The following is a 12,902-nucleotide window of genomic DNA, read 5'->3' on the forward strand; positions in this document are numbered from 1 at the left end:
CCTCCCCCAGAACTGTACCTGGGTTTCCATGCAGTTTGTTTTTTTCCTTTTATAATTTCAGCACAAACTTTCTATAAAGTTGTAATGAAATTACAAGAAAAAGCAGGTCACAGACTCTTGAATGTCCCTCTATTTCGTAAGAGAAAATAAAGAGTTTGGAATAGCTGTCTGCCTATGTGGGGAAGTTGAGTTAGCTGTTGTTGCAGAGTATATCTGTAAACACTGCAATAATACCTCTGTACAGGGATTTCCTAGTGTGAGTTTGGTAGCAGCAGACTGTAACATTTTCTGAAGAGTTGAAGGACTGAATCACTGTAGTTCAGTGTGATGACTTAACTGGTTGATGGAAATGATGTGAATATGCTTGAACACATTTTCGTATTCAATAAACACTTCTCTCAAATAGAGATCTAGTCATCAGACTACAAGAATGTGACCAGTATACATATATATATATATATATATATACACACACACACTATATCTATATCTGTAGTCCACACACACACACACACACACACACACTTTACTGGTCTATATATAGACTTTATATATATATATATATAGGTTTTATGTCAAATTCAAATTCTTGTCTAGCCATCAAATGATTGGGGATTTTTAATTACACAACTGGAGATATATGAAAGGCATCTTGAGATTTTCAGGGAGTGCTGAGCATTCTTTCAATGCAGCTAATTGTTGACTATAAAATTTACTACTGCTTTGAAAACTTAAACTCTTGTCTATTGTCTATGCACATAAGGAAAGTTTTAGTTTTGCTACCTCAGTGATCCCAAACTGGACTCTGAATACTCTGTAATTTGTCCTTGAAAAGACTGAGCATACTGAGATCTTCTTGTCAGATGGCTGAAATAAAACTAGTCTTACAGGCAATTGTTGGCAATCTGTTACCAAACTGAAACACAGACAAAACCAGACCGGTAGAATAGGGACACCAGCCACTTGAACAAGCCCATGTTGTTCCCTGAAGATGAGAGAAGATTACCAGGATGTTTTACAGCAATTCACATTTGAGGACTATTCATAAGATGTTACTCATAATGTGCAAAGAGATGCAAATCCCCAGAGGAAATGTAATTGGGTTTGGGGTTTTTTTTTTGGTTTGGTTTGGTTTCTTTGCCTAGGTGTGAGTCTGATTGCTGCTCTACTTAATGCCTTAGAATTTTTGTGAAGTTTGTTTAAGGCACAGAGTGAAAAAAATCTGCTTGTGGTGGGTATACACAGGGTGAGAAGCACCTGGGCAGGCACCTTGCAGCACGGGTGCCCCATGGGAACAAGTGCAGTGATTACATGGTTAGGGATGAGAAAGGCACCAAACTGATACCCTATCCTGGGCATCAAATGTTTATCTGCAGACTTTCTTATACTATCTCAATTTTAAATATGTAGGGTTTTTTTCCAAACCAGAGCTGCATATGTACAATATTTAAGCAGGAGCTGCTAGTACCATCTGCTCATGCTATTCAGCTGTTTCCATGCCTTTTATGAATATTGAAGCTGGTGGCAGTGAATCATTGATGCCCAGGGTTTGCATGGATAATTTAGGCACCCATGTCTGAAAGCTTGGCTTGTAATTGTTCAGTAATTGTGAAAAATCTATAGCAGCTCCAAAGGCTCCTGTTATTTCAGACACTAACAGAAGGCTACAAAAAGCAGTGTTTAAACACTGGTGGGCATTTTGTGCTTACCTATGTGCCTACGTTCACTACAGCTGTGTTAAGGTGATTGCAGAATTAGGTTTGGATGCTAGGATCTCTCAACTCCAAACTTTCCTCTGTAACAGTTGCTCAGTTTTTGTCATACAGTAGGATGGGTATTATCTCCCACAGCTTTTGGAAAATCCAGCTGGACTCCATCATTACTCATCCAATCACATTTCTGAGCCCTAGGACTGCAGCTCTTCATGTAGACCTATTGTTTTTTAGAAGACTTAAGTGTATTAAACAGGAAAAGGGAACAAAAGAAATAGTAAATAATAATCTTAAGAGATACCACGAGATAATATTAGCAGCAGCTAAGCAAATGTCAGTAATGTTTATAGGAAGCACATGACTAATTTAGTTCTAGTTATGCTAATAGGAAATAAAATAATCAGAAAATGTGAAAGGTCTCAGAAGGGAGAAGCGAGTCAAGACTTTTTATGGATGGAGATCAGAAAGCCAGTTAAGTTGGAAAACAACCAGTAGGTATGTTTGTTACCTTATACAGATTAATGTTGCTTTCTGGTAGAAGTAGTTGTATCTATTCATTTTACATAAATCAAGATAATATTAGCAGTATCTACTTAACTCATGTAGATCAAGACAACTCCATCTTAATGATAAGGTGATGAAAGAAAGATTATTCTCCAAGCTGGTGGTCTCTTGCGCTGGGCCTGCATTCATGGGAGCTTCCCAGTTGTAGATTACTCACAGACTTCTTTGAAACCTACTCCCTAGCCCAGGTGCATTGGGCAAGGTTTTCTTCTCTAGTAAGTTAGCTACTTTGTTAGTGCTCTTTGAAGCAAAATTTTAGTTCTAAATTTATTTCTTATTATTTTCTCACGGTCCTTTTCTTTTTCTTTTGTTCTTATCATCATGATTTTACACATTTTGTATTACTGTAACACATGAAGTTCCCATGTATTATCAGTTCCCGAACTTAAAGTCCTGTAGTTCCCGCTTAGGTTTGGAAGTCAACATGCTTCATTGTGTGTTTTGCTGTTGTCCACAGTCTGGCTCTGGGTATGCCAATTCTAGCATTCACACAAAGTTTTGCAGCTCTTTTCTGTCTATGTCGCCAAATGGGCGGGTGACCTTGAATTTGTTTCTTCCACTGCTTCATATAACTTTAAACACCACGTAATCCCAGCTCGTTGGTATTCAATATTATTTGTTATTTATACCATAATTATGCCTGTGTGCCAAAGTGGGCAGGCAAATCCAGTGTACAAAGCACTAAATGAGACCCCAAAGAAAAAAGCATCTTTGCTCTGAACGGGTAACAAACTGAGAAGCTTATAGTATAAGGTGGTTCTCTGAGTAGTAATTAAGTTACCATTTCAAAATAGTTGAAAGTGTAACTGATTTTGCAAGATCTGATATCAAATGGTGCCCACGATCCTTCTATGACAGGAAAACCTTAGGAAGCCTTATTTCCTTTTTTTTTTTTTTTTTAGATATGGCAACCACCCTTCTGCACCACCTAACTGAAATATTAGCTATATTCACTAAGATGTTTGCTGATTCACACGTGGAGATCTCCAGAACCCAATGTAATGGCATTACTGCTATAGTCCTCTAAGCACGGTGATAGGAGCTCACAGAACAGACAAAATGAAACTTGTGGGCTAAAGGGTTTTCCAGCAACATCGGAAGTTTCAGAGATGTCGAAAATTATTGATTTTCTTGTGAAAAGCCATTACATCTGGGCTATGTGTCCCATTTATTTTAGTGGAAAACTGTTGATCAGGGGAGTACCGCATCTTGGGGAACCTGAGGCAGTTTTGCATTTTGACTCTGTTCTGGCTATTGCCTGAGATCCCCTTCTAGGAACAAACTAGGAGTAAGCAGCTAATCTGCTGTCTGCCCACCTTGTATAGTGAGGTTTGGTACAACTCATCTAATAAGTGTGACAGTGTTTAGAGTGTTTAGGCGCAGACCATAGTTTAAATGAGCACTAAGATGCACACAGTTCTTCATCCTCTCCAGATCATTATTTCCAAATGCTTAAGCTTTCCTTCCCGGCCCTTAGCAATTCTTTTCGGTCCTGGACCCTGTGAGCACTTCAGTGCTGGAGAAGCTTCTGGGATGTGTGGATGGTCCTGTGGTAAAATATATTTTCCAGAGCTATTATGGGTGGGATGCTCAGGATGCGAGTCCAGCTGGGTCCAGAGGCTGCATGCACGTTTGCCTGTGCAAACGGCTAGCTGGATCAAGGCAGAGATGAGTTTATTACCCAGCTCTTCTCACTTTTCTTCCTCCCAGAGCTGGTTCAGGTCCCTGGGGGGCACTAGCTGATGCCTGCTCCTGGGGCAGCCTGCCAGTGCCATGGTGGTTGCACAGCTGGGCAATGGCCTGCAGGTCTGCCACTGCCACTGGCAACTCCACATCTCCTTGAGGGGTCTCAGCTATAGTTTAAACCATTTCCCTGGTCTGCCTAAGCCCTTCTGTGTTGCTTTTGAGACACTAAAGGAATAAAAAGCTCTTTCCTATGTGAACATTTAAAGAATCTACTTTTACTTTCAATAAAAATGGAAGTATTGCTGTGCCTTATGAAAAGCTACTTTCTGCCTGCTCTCGCATGCAACTCAGCCAGTCCTGGTGGTCTTGACAGCTAACTTATACCCTTCCCTGGCTTAACAGCTTCTTATCACTGGTGTTACTTCAGGATTTCCAAGTCTATCCTTGGAGTAGTGTTTGCTGCATATATGCAGTTGTACCTGAAATTGTTTATCCCATTCTTCCAATTTCACTTCAGACTGCCCTAAAGACCTCAGCATTTGTCTGGATCAAAAGCAGACCAGAGACACAGACTGACTAACTCCATCTGAGCATCCCTGTAGAAAAGTGACCTTCTGACTCCACAGCTTTAATTTTGCCACCTCTGTTTTGGGCACACTGGGATCTTCCATGTCCCTTCTCAGTGAACCTTGGCTCTCGGTATGCTCTGGGTGCATCGTGATACCCAGGCACGTCCCAGTGCTTGACCAGAGCCCTCCCCTTCATGCTTTAACAACCTGCTGCTTCTACAGGGGACAAATTGTGCTTTGACAAAAGACTAACTAAAGAGACCAAAATAGGCAGCAAACTCCTTTGCTACTCACTGCTGTGCCCCTGAAACAAAACACTTATCTTCTCAAAGACCGGACAGTGAAGTTTTAATTGCAGTTTAGTCCAACTTTTTTTATAGATAACTGACCTTTTAATGCTTCTTAGGGCAAATTAGCAAAGTTTTTTTTTTTTTTTTAATCTCTGGGCCATTACCTTTAAGAAAAGTGCTGCTATAAAGTTTTGCGGAAAAATCAAAAAAGATTTCACGTTTGGTGAATTTTATGACAAAAGCAAACTAATCAGCTTAACTACTTTTTCTTCATTGACCACCACTTAAAAGAAAGAAGACTTCTCACATGAGAGGGAAGTTCTTCTTTCCGGGAAACCTTGACCCTACTGCCAGTAAATATGGAGCTATCGTTTAGAAAACGTCACAGATGACTGTGGTCAAATTTGTTGAAAGTGGAGCAAGATGTATAAAAAAGCACAGCAACAATACTGATCAGCCAGCACATAAGCAAGAGGTTATCTACGTGAGCATCTCAGCGCAGAAGCTACTTTGAGGGTTAACAAAATTAGGTTAACCTCTGTCATCTAACCAGTCTTGCTGTATCACATATGCTGTTGTGACTGTAACAGAGGCACGAAGATTTGGGAGCGAAGATGAAAGTATATTCTATTTTCAGATCTGGGCGTTTTTTTGTTCTGCTTTGTCTTTTCATTGTGGAAGGGAAAAGGTCACCTACAGGAAAGCATACCTGCCGAAAAGGACTCCTCTTCCAAGTGACAGAGAACCTGTATATCAAGGCAACTAGTTTAAAATCATCTGTTCCCGTAAGTTGATCCCACTAGCTGAAAAGTTAATTTTGTTTGTAGATGCTTCTTTGGCAGCTTCATTATTGAGTACATGGAAACCTTAACAGCTGAACGATTGCTACAGGTCTGAGAGATAGGGTAATGCTGCTATTCCATTCTTAACAATGGGAAAATGAAGATGTATAGAGCAGCGAGATGAGTTTGCCAAGGTCATGGAAGAAGTTTGCAGCTAGGCTGGGAATGGAACACAGATTTGATGAGTCCTCATTATACATATGAATAAGATTATTATCATCATTACTACCACTATTATTATATCCAGCAACCCTAGCTATGAATCACCACTGCACAGAGCTAAGTTTTGTGCAAACCACAATAAAAATCCCTTCCTTTTCAAAGATTAATTAATACTAGTGCATTGTATTTTACAGAAGGATGTCATCAAGAACACAAGACTGCTAAAAAAGACAACAAAAATGCTGTTTATGGTAAGAGTTATACTACTAGTTTTCCATTTTCTTACTTTGTTTCTCCTTTGGTCTGTAGAGATATGAATGTGTGATCAAAGGGAATGACAGTTGACACAAAAGTCAGCTGTGTTGAATTGTGAAGGACATTATATTTATGATGGCCATGTACTTAATCAACTCCTCTGCTTAGAGGACAAGCGTTACCTTTACCCTTCAGAAAGGGATTTTCCTATGGGCCATTAGGAGAGAGGTGAGCATGGTACGGGGAGAAAGAGGTGGGTGTGGAAAGCCTGGCTGGTGGCATTTGTCTCTAGGAGATAGCAGTGGCGCTCTCTGGGCGAGCTGGGTGAGGGCGTTTGCCGTGTTGAGGAGGAGCGTGCTCATTGCTCATTGTGTAGCACTTGCTGCTCCCATGTGAACTTGGCTGTGTGCAGTCTTCGCCAGCAATGCTTTCTGGGGACTAACCAATTTACATGAGGGCCAGGGCCACAGTCGCCATCCTAGCAGCTGAGACACACTCTGCTGAGGGCGTGCAGTGCTGCAGATGGCCCAGTGATGCCACAGAGCATCCGGGATGCCCAAAGAGCTGCTGTGGGTTTCGTCCTCTGCCGGAGCCCTGGGAGAGAGAGATTAGAGTCCTCCAGTGCAATTCAGCTTGGGATGAGAGACCGAACTTGGGTGACTACAAGTGTGTGAGGTACTTTAGCTTCCTTTATACAGAGATCTAGTCAATAGCACTGATGGAGTCAGTTTGCCCTTAAATAGAGACCTATAGGCCTGTCAGCTAAATCTGCCTTTGGGCTCCGCTGGATCTCATTGATCGCCATGGGAATATTGGCTCCGAGGATGCCTGTGGGCACCTACATGTGGACTTTCCCATTCAGATGCCTTAATCCGTAGCTGAATTCCACTGCTGTGGGAATTTCACACCTGATCCTTGGTTCAATTGCCTAAATATAGGCGTATAATCATTTGAAATACCTTTGGGTATCCAAAACATCACACAGGCTAGGAAGGTATGACACAGGGCATAGAGGGTGACCAGTCTCTTCTGGAGCACCAGCTGTGGGACGGGTGGGATACCCGTCAGCATCTCGAATGGTATGGGACATTGATGTGGAGGAACTGGACTCAGGTCTCCTGTTTCCCTGCCCTCAACCTGTTCTCTGCTACCTGCACAATTACACTTACAATTTGTCCAAGATGATCTGACTTAATTCCCCTATTCATCTTCCTTCTATGCTTTGGGTATTAAATAGATTTGTTGCTGTTACTTCCGTTTATGGTTAGTCTTGCCTGTATTCCTTTCCCTGCCAGCACAGCATCCTCCTGCCTTTCCTTCAGAAACCAAGTGTTATACTCAGTTGTTTAAAAAAACAAAGGAAGCAAACTAATAGGATACTAAAATTTATGAAAGTGTTTTCATAGTTTGGACATTTTCTAAACACTTGTATTTTTACAAGGCTGAAATTTTAGGCCAAACTTGGCTTCCGAGTTTTTCATTAGGCAACTTTTCCCCTGCTTTGTTTTCAGACAAACTGCAGTGTTCGAGATCAGCTCTTGTCATTCTATGCGAAAAATGTTTTCACTCATCTTGGAGTAGGAAGTGAACAGTTGTACGTTATTAGTGCCTTCCATGCCCTGCAAGAGAACCTGAGCACCTGTGTGAGTATATTCCTGAGAGCTAAAAGAACTTTGTCTATCTGAAAGGTGAGAAAAGGGCTAGGTCATACTCTTTCAGCAGGCAGAGGGAGAAATTCAGAGTGACAGTGTGCTCCACCCTGCAAAGGATGGAGCTTCCCGAGGACTTCCCTGCTGAGCCAGGGAAGATCTCACCACTCATTTCCTCCTGGAGTGAGTCTGTGGGGGGAGTGTGCAAGGCTGTGGAGGTGCCCTGGAGATAACCCAACTGTTGCTCCTGGTGGTAGAGCCTGGTTCTGCCCTTGAGCACCAAGCTGCAAAGAGGCAGGGTAAACATAGGGAGAAATGTGGCTCCTAGTATTTCCACAGTGTAATACTTGTTATACTTTCCTTCTTCAACAGCATACCCACTGGATATGTGTAATCTTAACTCACATGTCATCTCTGTTCCACCATACTGAATTTTGAAAGAGCTGATGAAGGTCAGCTATGTCCAAAGTAGGAGCAGGTTGTCAGGTAGTGATACTGCACACTGGCAACCAGTTCCCAGAGTGGATCCAAGTGTCCTAGGGAAGAGGCACTTTTACCAATATCCATCACCATCCCACCTCTAACTGAGACCAGGACAGCAGACAAAGCACATTTTTGCCCAGGCAAATATGCATATAGACTACAGGGTAATGCTAACACAACACTGTCACTTACAGGTCATTTCTTCCCAGCCTTGCCACACACACTTGAGTTAGCAGAACCCCCTACCAATGCCATGTCTTGCCACCTGGCTGTTATTTCTAAGGTTATGCACATGACAACAGGGTGTGCCTTAAAACTTCATGTCCTATGGTTATTTTTTTTCTCCCTGAGATCCTCTAGTCTCACAGGTTGCAGCGTCACAAAAAGTGAACTGTGATTTAGGGTGAATATAACCATGAATGTCCAGGCAAATGTCTATGGTAATTTTAAAGAATGAAAGTGAGATGGGAAGTCAAGGAAATGTTATTAAAGTAAAACTTCGTCTAATCTGAACTGCGTGGTAGCATGTAAGAAAAGGACATTAGGTCTACATGCACGCAAATACTCGCAATTCAGAAATAAGCAGCTTCAGAGATCTTGCAGTGTTACAGCTCAGCACACTTTTGAAACATTTGTATAATATAAAAAGATTCAAATTTCAATGGGAGAAAACCCCACTAGCTTTCAGATTCTACATTTAAAGGCATGCTCAGTAGTTGCAACTTACAGACATTATATTGTATTCAACACGCTGTTGTAATTTTCTGTGTTTTTGTCAAAATTCCAGGTATTGTATGCTACAATATGCTTTAAATTTAAAGAGATTCCATTCTTGTCTGAGAAAGCAATTATGCCATATACAAGTGCTAGTACATATTGAAGACTTCAGGCTATTAACTGTGACAGAATTAAGAATATCAGCTATTTTGTAGTACTACTATTGTCTGGGGTTTGCTACATAACTTACTAACACATTCACTTCTGTGATGTTTGGAGGCAAAATGCTGTGGCGTTTTCAAAGCTCCTGTATTCTTTTTCACAATTAATGCCAGTTTTTTACCCAATACAAATCTAAATATCTTACAATTTAAATTTCTGTATCCTCTATATTGAAAAAATATTGGTAGGAGAGAAAAGACTTCTTCTTATAGTAGAAAAACAATAGCTCTTTGATAAATTTTCTAGACTATTTTTCTCATTTCTGGAAACTGTAACATTTCTTAAATCATTTGTACTAATTTAAAAACAGCAGTATAAAACCATATGAAAGGTTAATAGAAACTGTGAACAGATTGAAAATAATGCATCCTTTGCTAATACAAAGCTTGGGATTGCTCCACTGCATTATTCCTCAATAAATTAGCAAACTCATTTTTCCATTTACATAAGCTCTTTAGTTTTTATTATCTAATTGAAATGTAAGATGCATATCAGAAGGGATCTCCACCATGGCAACATACACAAGGAATTTATCATCTTTCAAGGACGAAGTTCTTTAGACAATTGAAGGAAACACTAATACCTTTATATACATTTTTTTTTTCATGAACTCTAATTCAGTCAGCAACAGAGGAATGCATGCTATTTAAAAATTTTAACAAACAAGTTCCAAGGTCTTTGTATAATCTCATCACTATGGTTCTTACCCTGCCGGTTCCTAGTTTTGTCCAAACAAGAGATCATTGATATTTTCAAAAGAATAAGTGATTTAGGAGCCTGAGTTGTGTTTTCGAAAAACACATAGGTACTAAAAACTCTAAATCCCTTTCCTGCAATGAAATGAGTCTTTGTCGTTTATAGTATGACTGCACAGTAAAGTGAATGTACATTCTGCTTCAGACACTGGGAGCACCCACCTGCAGCAGCCCTCGCCTCAGCAAAAGCCTGTTTATGTGCCTAGGAGCCCTACCGTGTCACCACCGTGCCAGTAACAGTGTGAAGTTGCTTCTGAGGATGGACTTAGGCTCCTGCATCAGTAGGAGGTTATGAAAGTTTTTTTATTGCATTTGAGTGGTGTGCAGGAAGCTGATAGATCCATTGCAAGATTTTTAATTGCTGCTCTATCGTTTAAGACAGAGCCCATAGGCCTTTAGCAGAGATTGTAGCTTAGCTGTAAATGAGCAAGCTTGCTTGCTTGCTCATTTGTTTACTTGCTCTTTACGCAGGAAGAGCAGTTTGCAATGTGTATTAACTCTGGAGACAGCACTGTCGTTTAAGGTTAGTTCTGCTGCTAAATTATTTCTGTGGAAACCTGCCTCATACAAGCTGACCTTAAAGAAAGCCCCAAGTCAGGACAAACTGTCCCAGATAAACGATTTTGAAAGGTTTGAAAATTAAAGATGCTTTTATTTCTATTTTCATTTTGCAAGGTGACTTTAGTGAGTGCAAAAGGTAGAAGTGACAAGACAGAACAGATATTTGTGCTCTTTTTCAGAACCTCTGTGTGGGGTACAAGCAGGGACTAACACCATCCATTTCAGTGGAGTCACCTCTTTTCATAGGAGTTCAGGATCTTTGCTTCTGTTTTCAAAAAGTGCCCTTTGGCTGCAAATCCAAAACGCTGGATTTTTTTCCTTCTTCCCTGAAAGAACGACTCATTTCCTCGGTGAGCCAGGAGAATGGGGGAGCAGCAAAGCCGTAGCGAAGACGCGCCTCAGGAAGCCGAGGGGGCGTGCAGCCGGGAGGCCCGCAGTGCTGACCCCACTCCGCACGGGCCGCGGGCCCCGGCGGGCTGCGGGGCGGCTGCGGGGTGGCGGCATTCCCTGGCGAGGCGCTCCCCTGCCCGGCACCGCTTTGCTCCCCGCTCCTCCGCTCCCCTGCTCCCGGGCTTGTTTTCTATGGCGGGGGATTTGTTATTTTAGGGGGGACCCTGGAGGGGCTCCCAGGCCGGGTCACTGCTGCAGGGAGGTGCAGGTGCCCCGGAGGGGGTTCCCGATTCTCACAGGAATCAAGAGGCTCTTGAACATCCCTTTGAACATCAGACCAGTGCTCTGAAATAGCGTGTCCAAACTCAGCTTTTCGCCCTTCTGAGCAAGTTTGCTTTTCGGCTGAAATCCACAGGTACCGCCTAGCCGACCGGCCCCTTTAAGTTTTAACTGACACATGCTTGTTTAGCCTAGCTTCCCCTGAAGATCTCAGGCTGGAGCAGGTTTTCCCGTGCCTAAGGCACTCCTGGCAGCACGCCGGCGCTGGGGGCCTGTGCACCACGGCACAGCACCCAGTGCCGCCCGGCTGCCCGCACCACCTGCGCTGCTGTAGCAACACTGAGAGCCGTGTCCCGGCTGGCTGGTTTAAAACCAGCGTGTCCCTGCACCCGCCGCCATCGGACTGTAAAGGCAGTGCAAAGCTGCCCTGGTTTCCCATCACTGCTGCCAGCGCTGCAACCTGCTGCAGGCTGCTGAGGGTCCCCGCAGCAACCGCAGCAGTGCTGCGGGCAAGTGCCCCCTCCCGAATTGCAGCCTTCAGTTTCTGCAAGATGAACTGAATCAAATAGCTCTTCTCTTTCCTGCTTGAAAACCAATTTCCAACCAAAATCTTGCAGTGATAATACAGTCCTGCAACTCTGATACTGTAACAGGGCTAGAAGGAAACCAGAAATGGATCCCTGCAAAAAGGACATTGCTGAGGTATTTGGATGGGATGATGGGGAGTTGGGTATGGTCCTGCAGGCACAACTCTGAGTGATCTTAATGAAAAATTTGACTTGATAAAAGGGTGTAGGATTAACCAAACAGAGTGGAAGGATGGGCAGGAAAACAGGGGGAAGCATTAACTCTGTAAACAGGTTGTAAGCCCTTTTAAAGTGTCTTTGGAAAAATGCAAAATGCTCTCTGTACTTTGCAAAGATCTTTTGCCCTTAGGTTTGCTTCTTCTGAAGATTCAAAGTTAAATGGCCTTGAATCTTGCAGCAAGTCTGCGCTGTACAAAAAGTGTAACTGGAGTTGATACAAGGATCCTTGAGATAAGTAGAAAGCATCTAATAAGAAAAGTTACCGGTACCAGTTTTATAGTTTTCTGTGGTGTGAACTCATCTTTCCCATAAGTACACAGGTAAGATAACACATCTGTTGTAGCAGGGGATGCTGAAACGATGGTGACTGCACACATCTTACCAGTAGTCCTAATCATGTCACACTATAGGTTCAACTCTTCCCTATCACCATGTCTTTTCACCAGCATCTTTGCTGCATCAAGCTCTTTTGGTTTCTTCTTATCCCTTCAGCTTCCATGTGCTCCATCCACAAGGTTAACCTCTGCTGTCAAAAAAATAAAGAGAACATTTCATAAGGTAAGAGCAGGAGGTGTTGGCTCCCAGCTGCACTCTTCAGGAGCTGTAGGTGGCTTCTTTTCTAACATCTTTGTCTTCTTGACAGCTTGGAGAGAAGGGAATCTACAAAGCCATCCATGAGCTGGATATTCTCCTTCCCTGGATTCAGGCCTACATACAAACTGTTATATGAAGAACAAGGAATTGACAGATAAGAAGCCGCTTTTGTACTAAGAATGGATCCTTACCCAAAAGACCTGAAAATGAACTGAGAGCCGGATGGATGTACGATTGGCCTGGAGGTAATTCCAACACACTGAAGGAGGACCTCTGTACCACGACTGCATGAAGAGAGGGATTTTCAAGAGCTTTCAGAGTTGGTCTGGTGTATCAGCTACGTCTGTTGTGCGGTGAAAGAGCGAC

General features: G+C 42.5%; 1 protein-coding gene across 1 annotated transcript; it reads left to right on the forward strand.

The window, feature by feature from the left end:
• The first annotated feature begins 5,435 nt into the window (after nucleotides 1-5,435).
• IL26 (interleukin 26) lies at nucleotides 5,436-12,672 on the forward strand. The gene is made up of 5 exons (XM_067289938.1): nucleotides 5,436-5,606; nucleotides 6,020-6,076; nucleotides 7,592-7,723; nucleotides 12,435-12,500; nucleotides 12,586-12,672. Exons 1-5 carry the CDS (start codon nucleotides 5,436-5,438, stop codon nucleotides 12,670-12,672), a joined length of 513 nt encoding a protein of 170 aa, XP_067146039.1.
• Nucleotides 12,673-12,902: the final 230 nt, after the last annotated feature.

Source organism: Apteryx mantelli, chromosome 1 (genome assembly GCF_036417845.1).
Source record: "Apteryx mantelli isolate bAptMan1 chromosome 1, bAptMan1.hap1, whole genome shotgun sequence".
Taxonomy (NCBI): Eukaryota; Metazoa; Chordata; class Aves; order Apterygiformes; family Apterygidae; genus Apteryx; species Apteryx mantelli.

What these genes read in the sequence shown, in the direction of transcription:
- IL26 (XM_067289938.1), top strand. Translation starts at nt 5,436, where the DNA reads ATGAAAGTATATTCTATTTTCAGATCTGGGCGTTTTTTTGTTCTGCTT. An exon ending in AAGAGAACCTGAGCACCTGT is followed by an intron (nt 7,724 to 12,434) that starts GTGAGTATATTC and finishes TTATCCCTTCAG; the next exon opens with CTTCCATGTGCTCCATCCAC. An exon ending in TAAAGAGAACATTTCATAAG is followed by an intron (nt 12,501 to 12,585) that starts GTAAGAGCAGGA and finishes TCTTCTTGACAG; the next exon opens with CTTGGAGAGAAGGGAATCTA.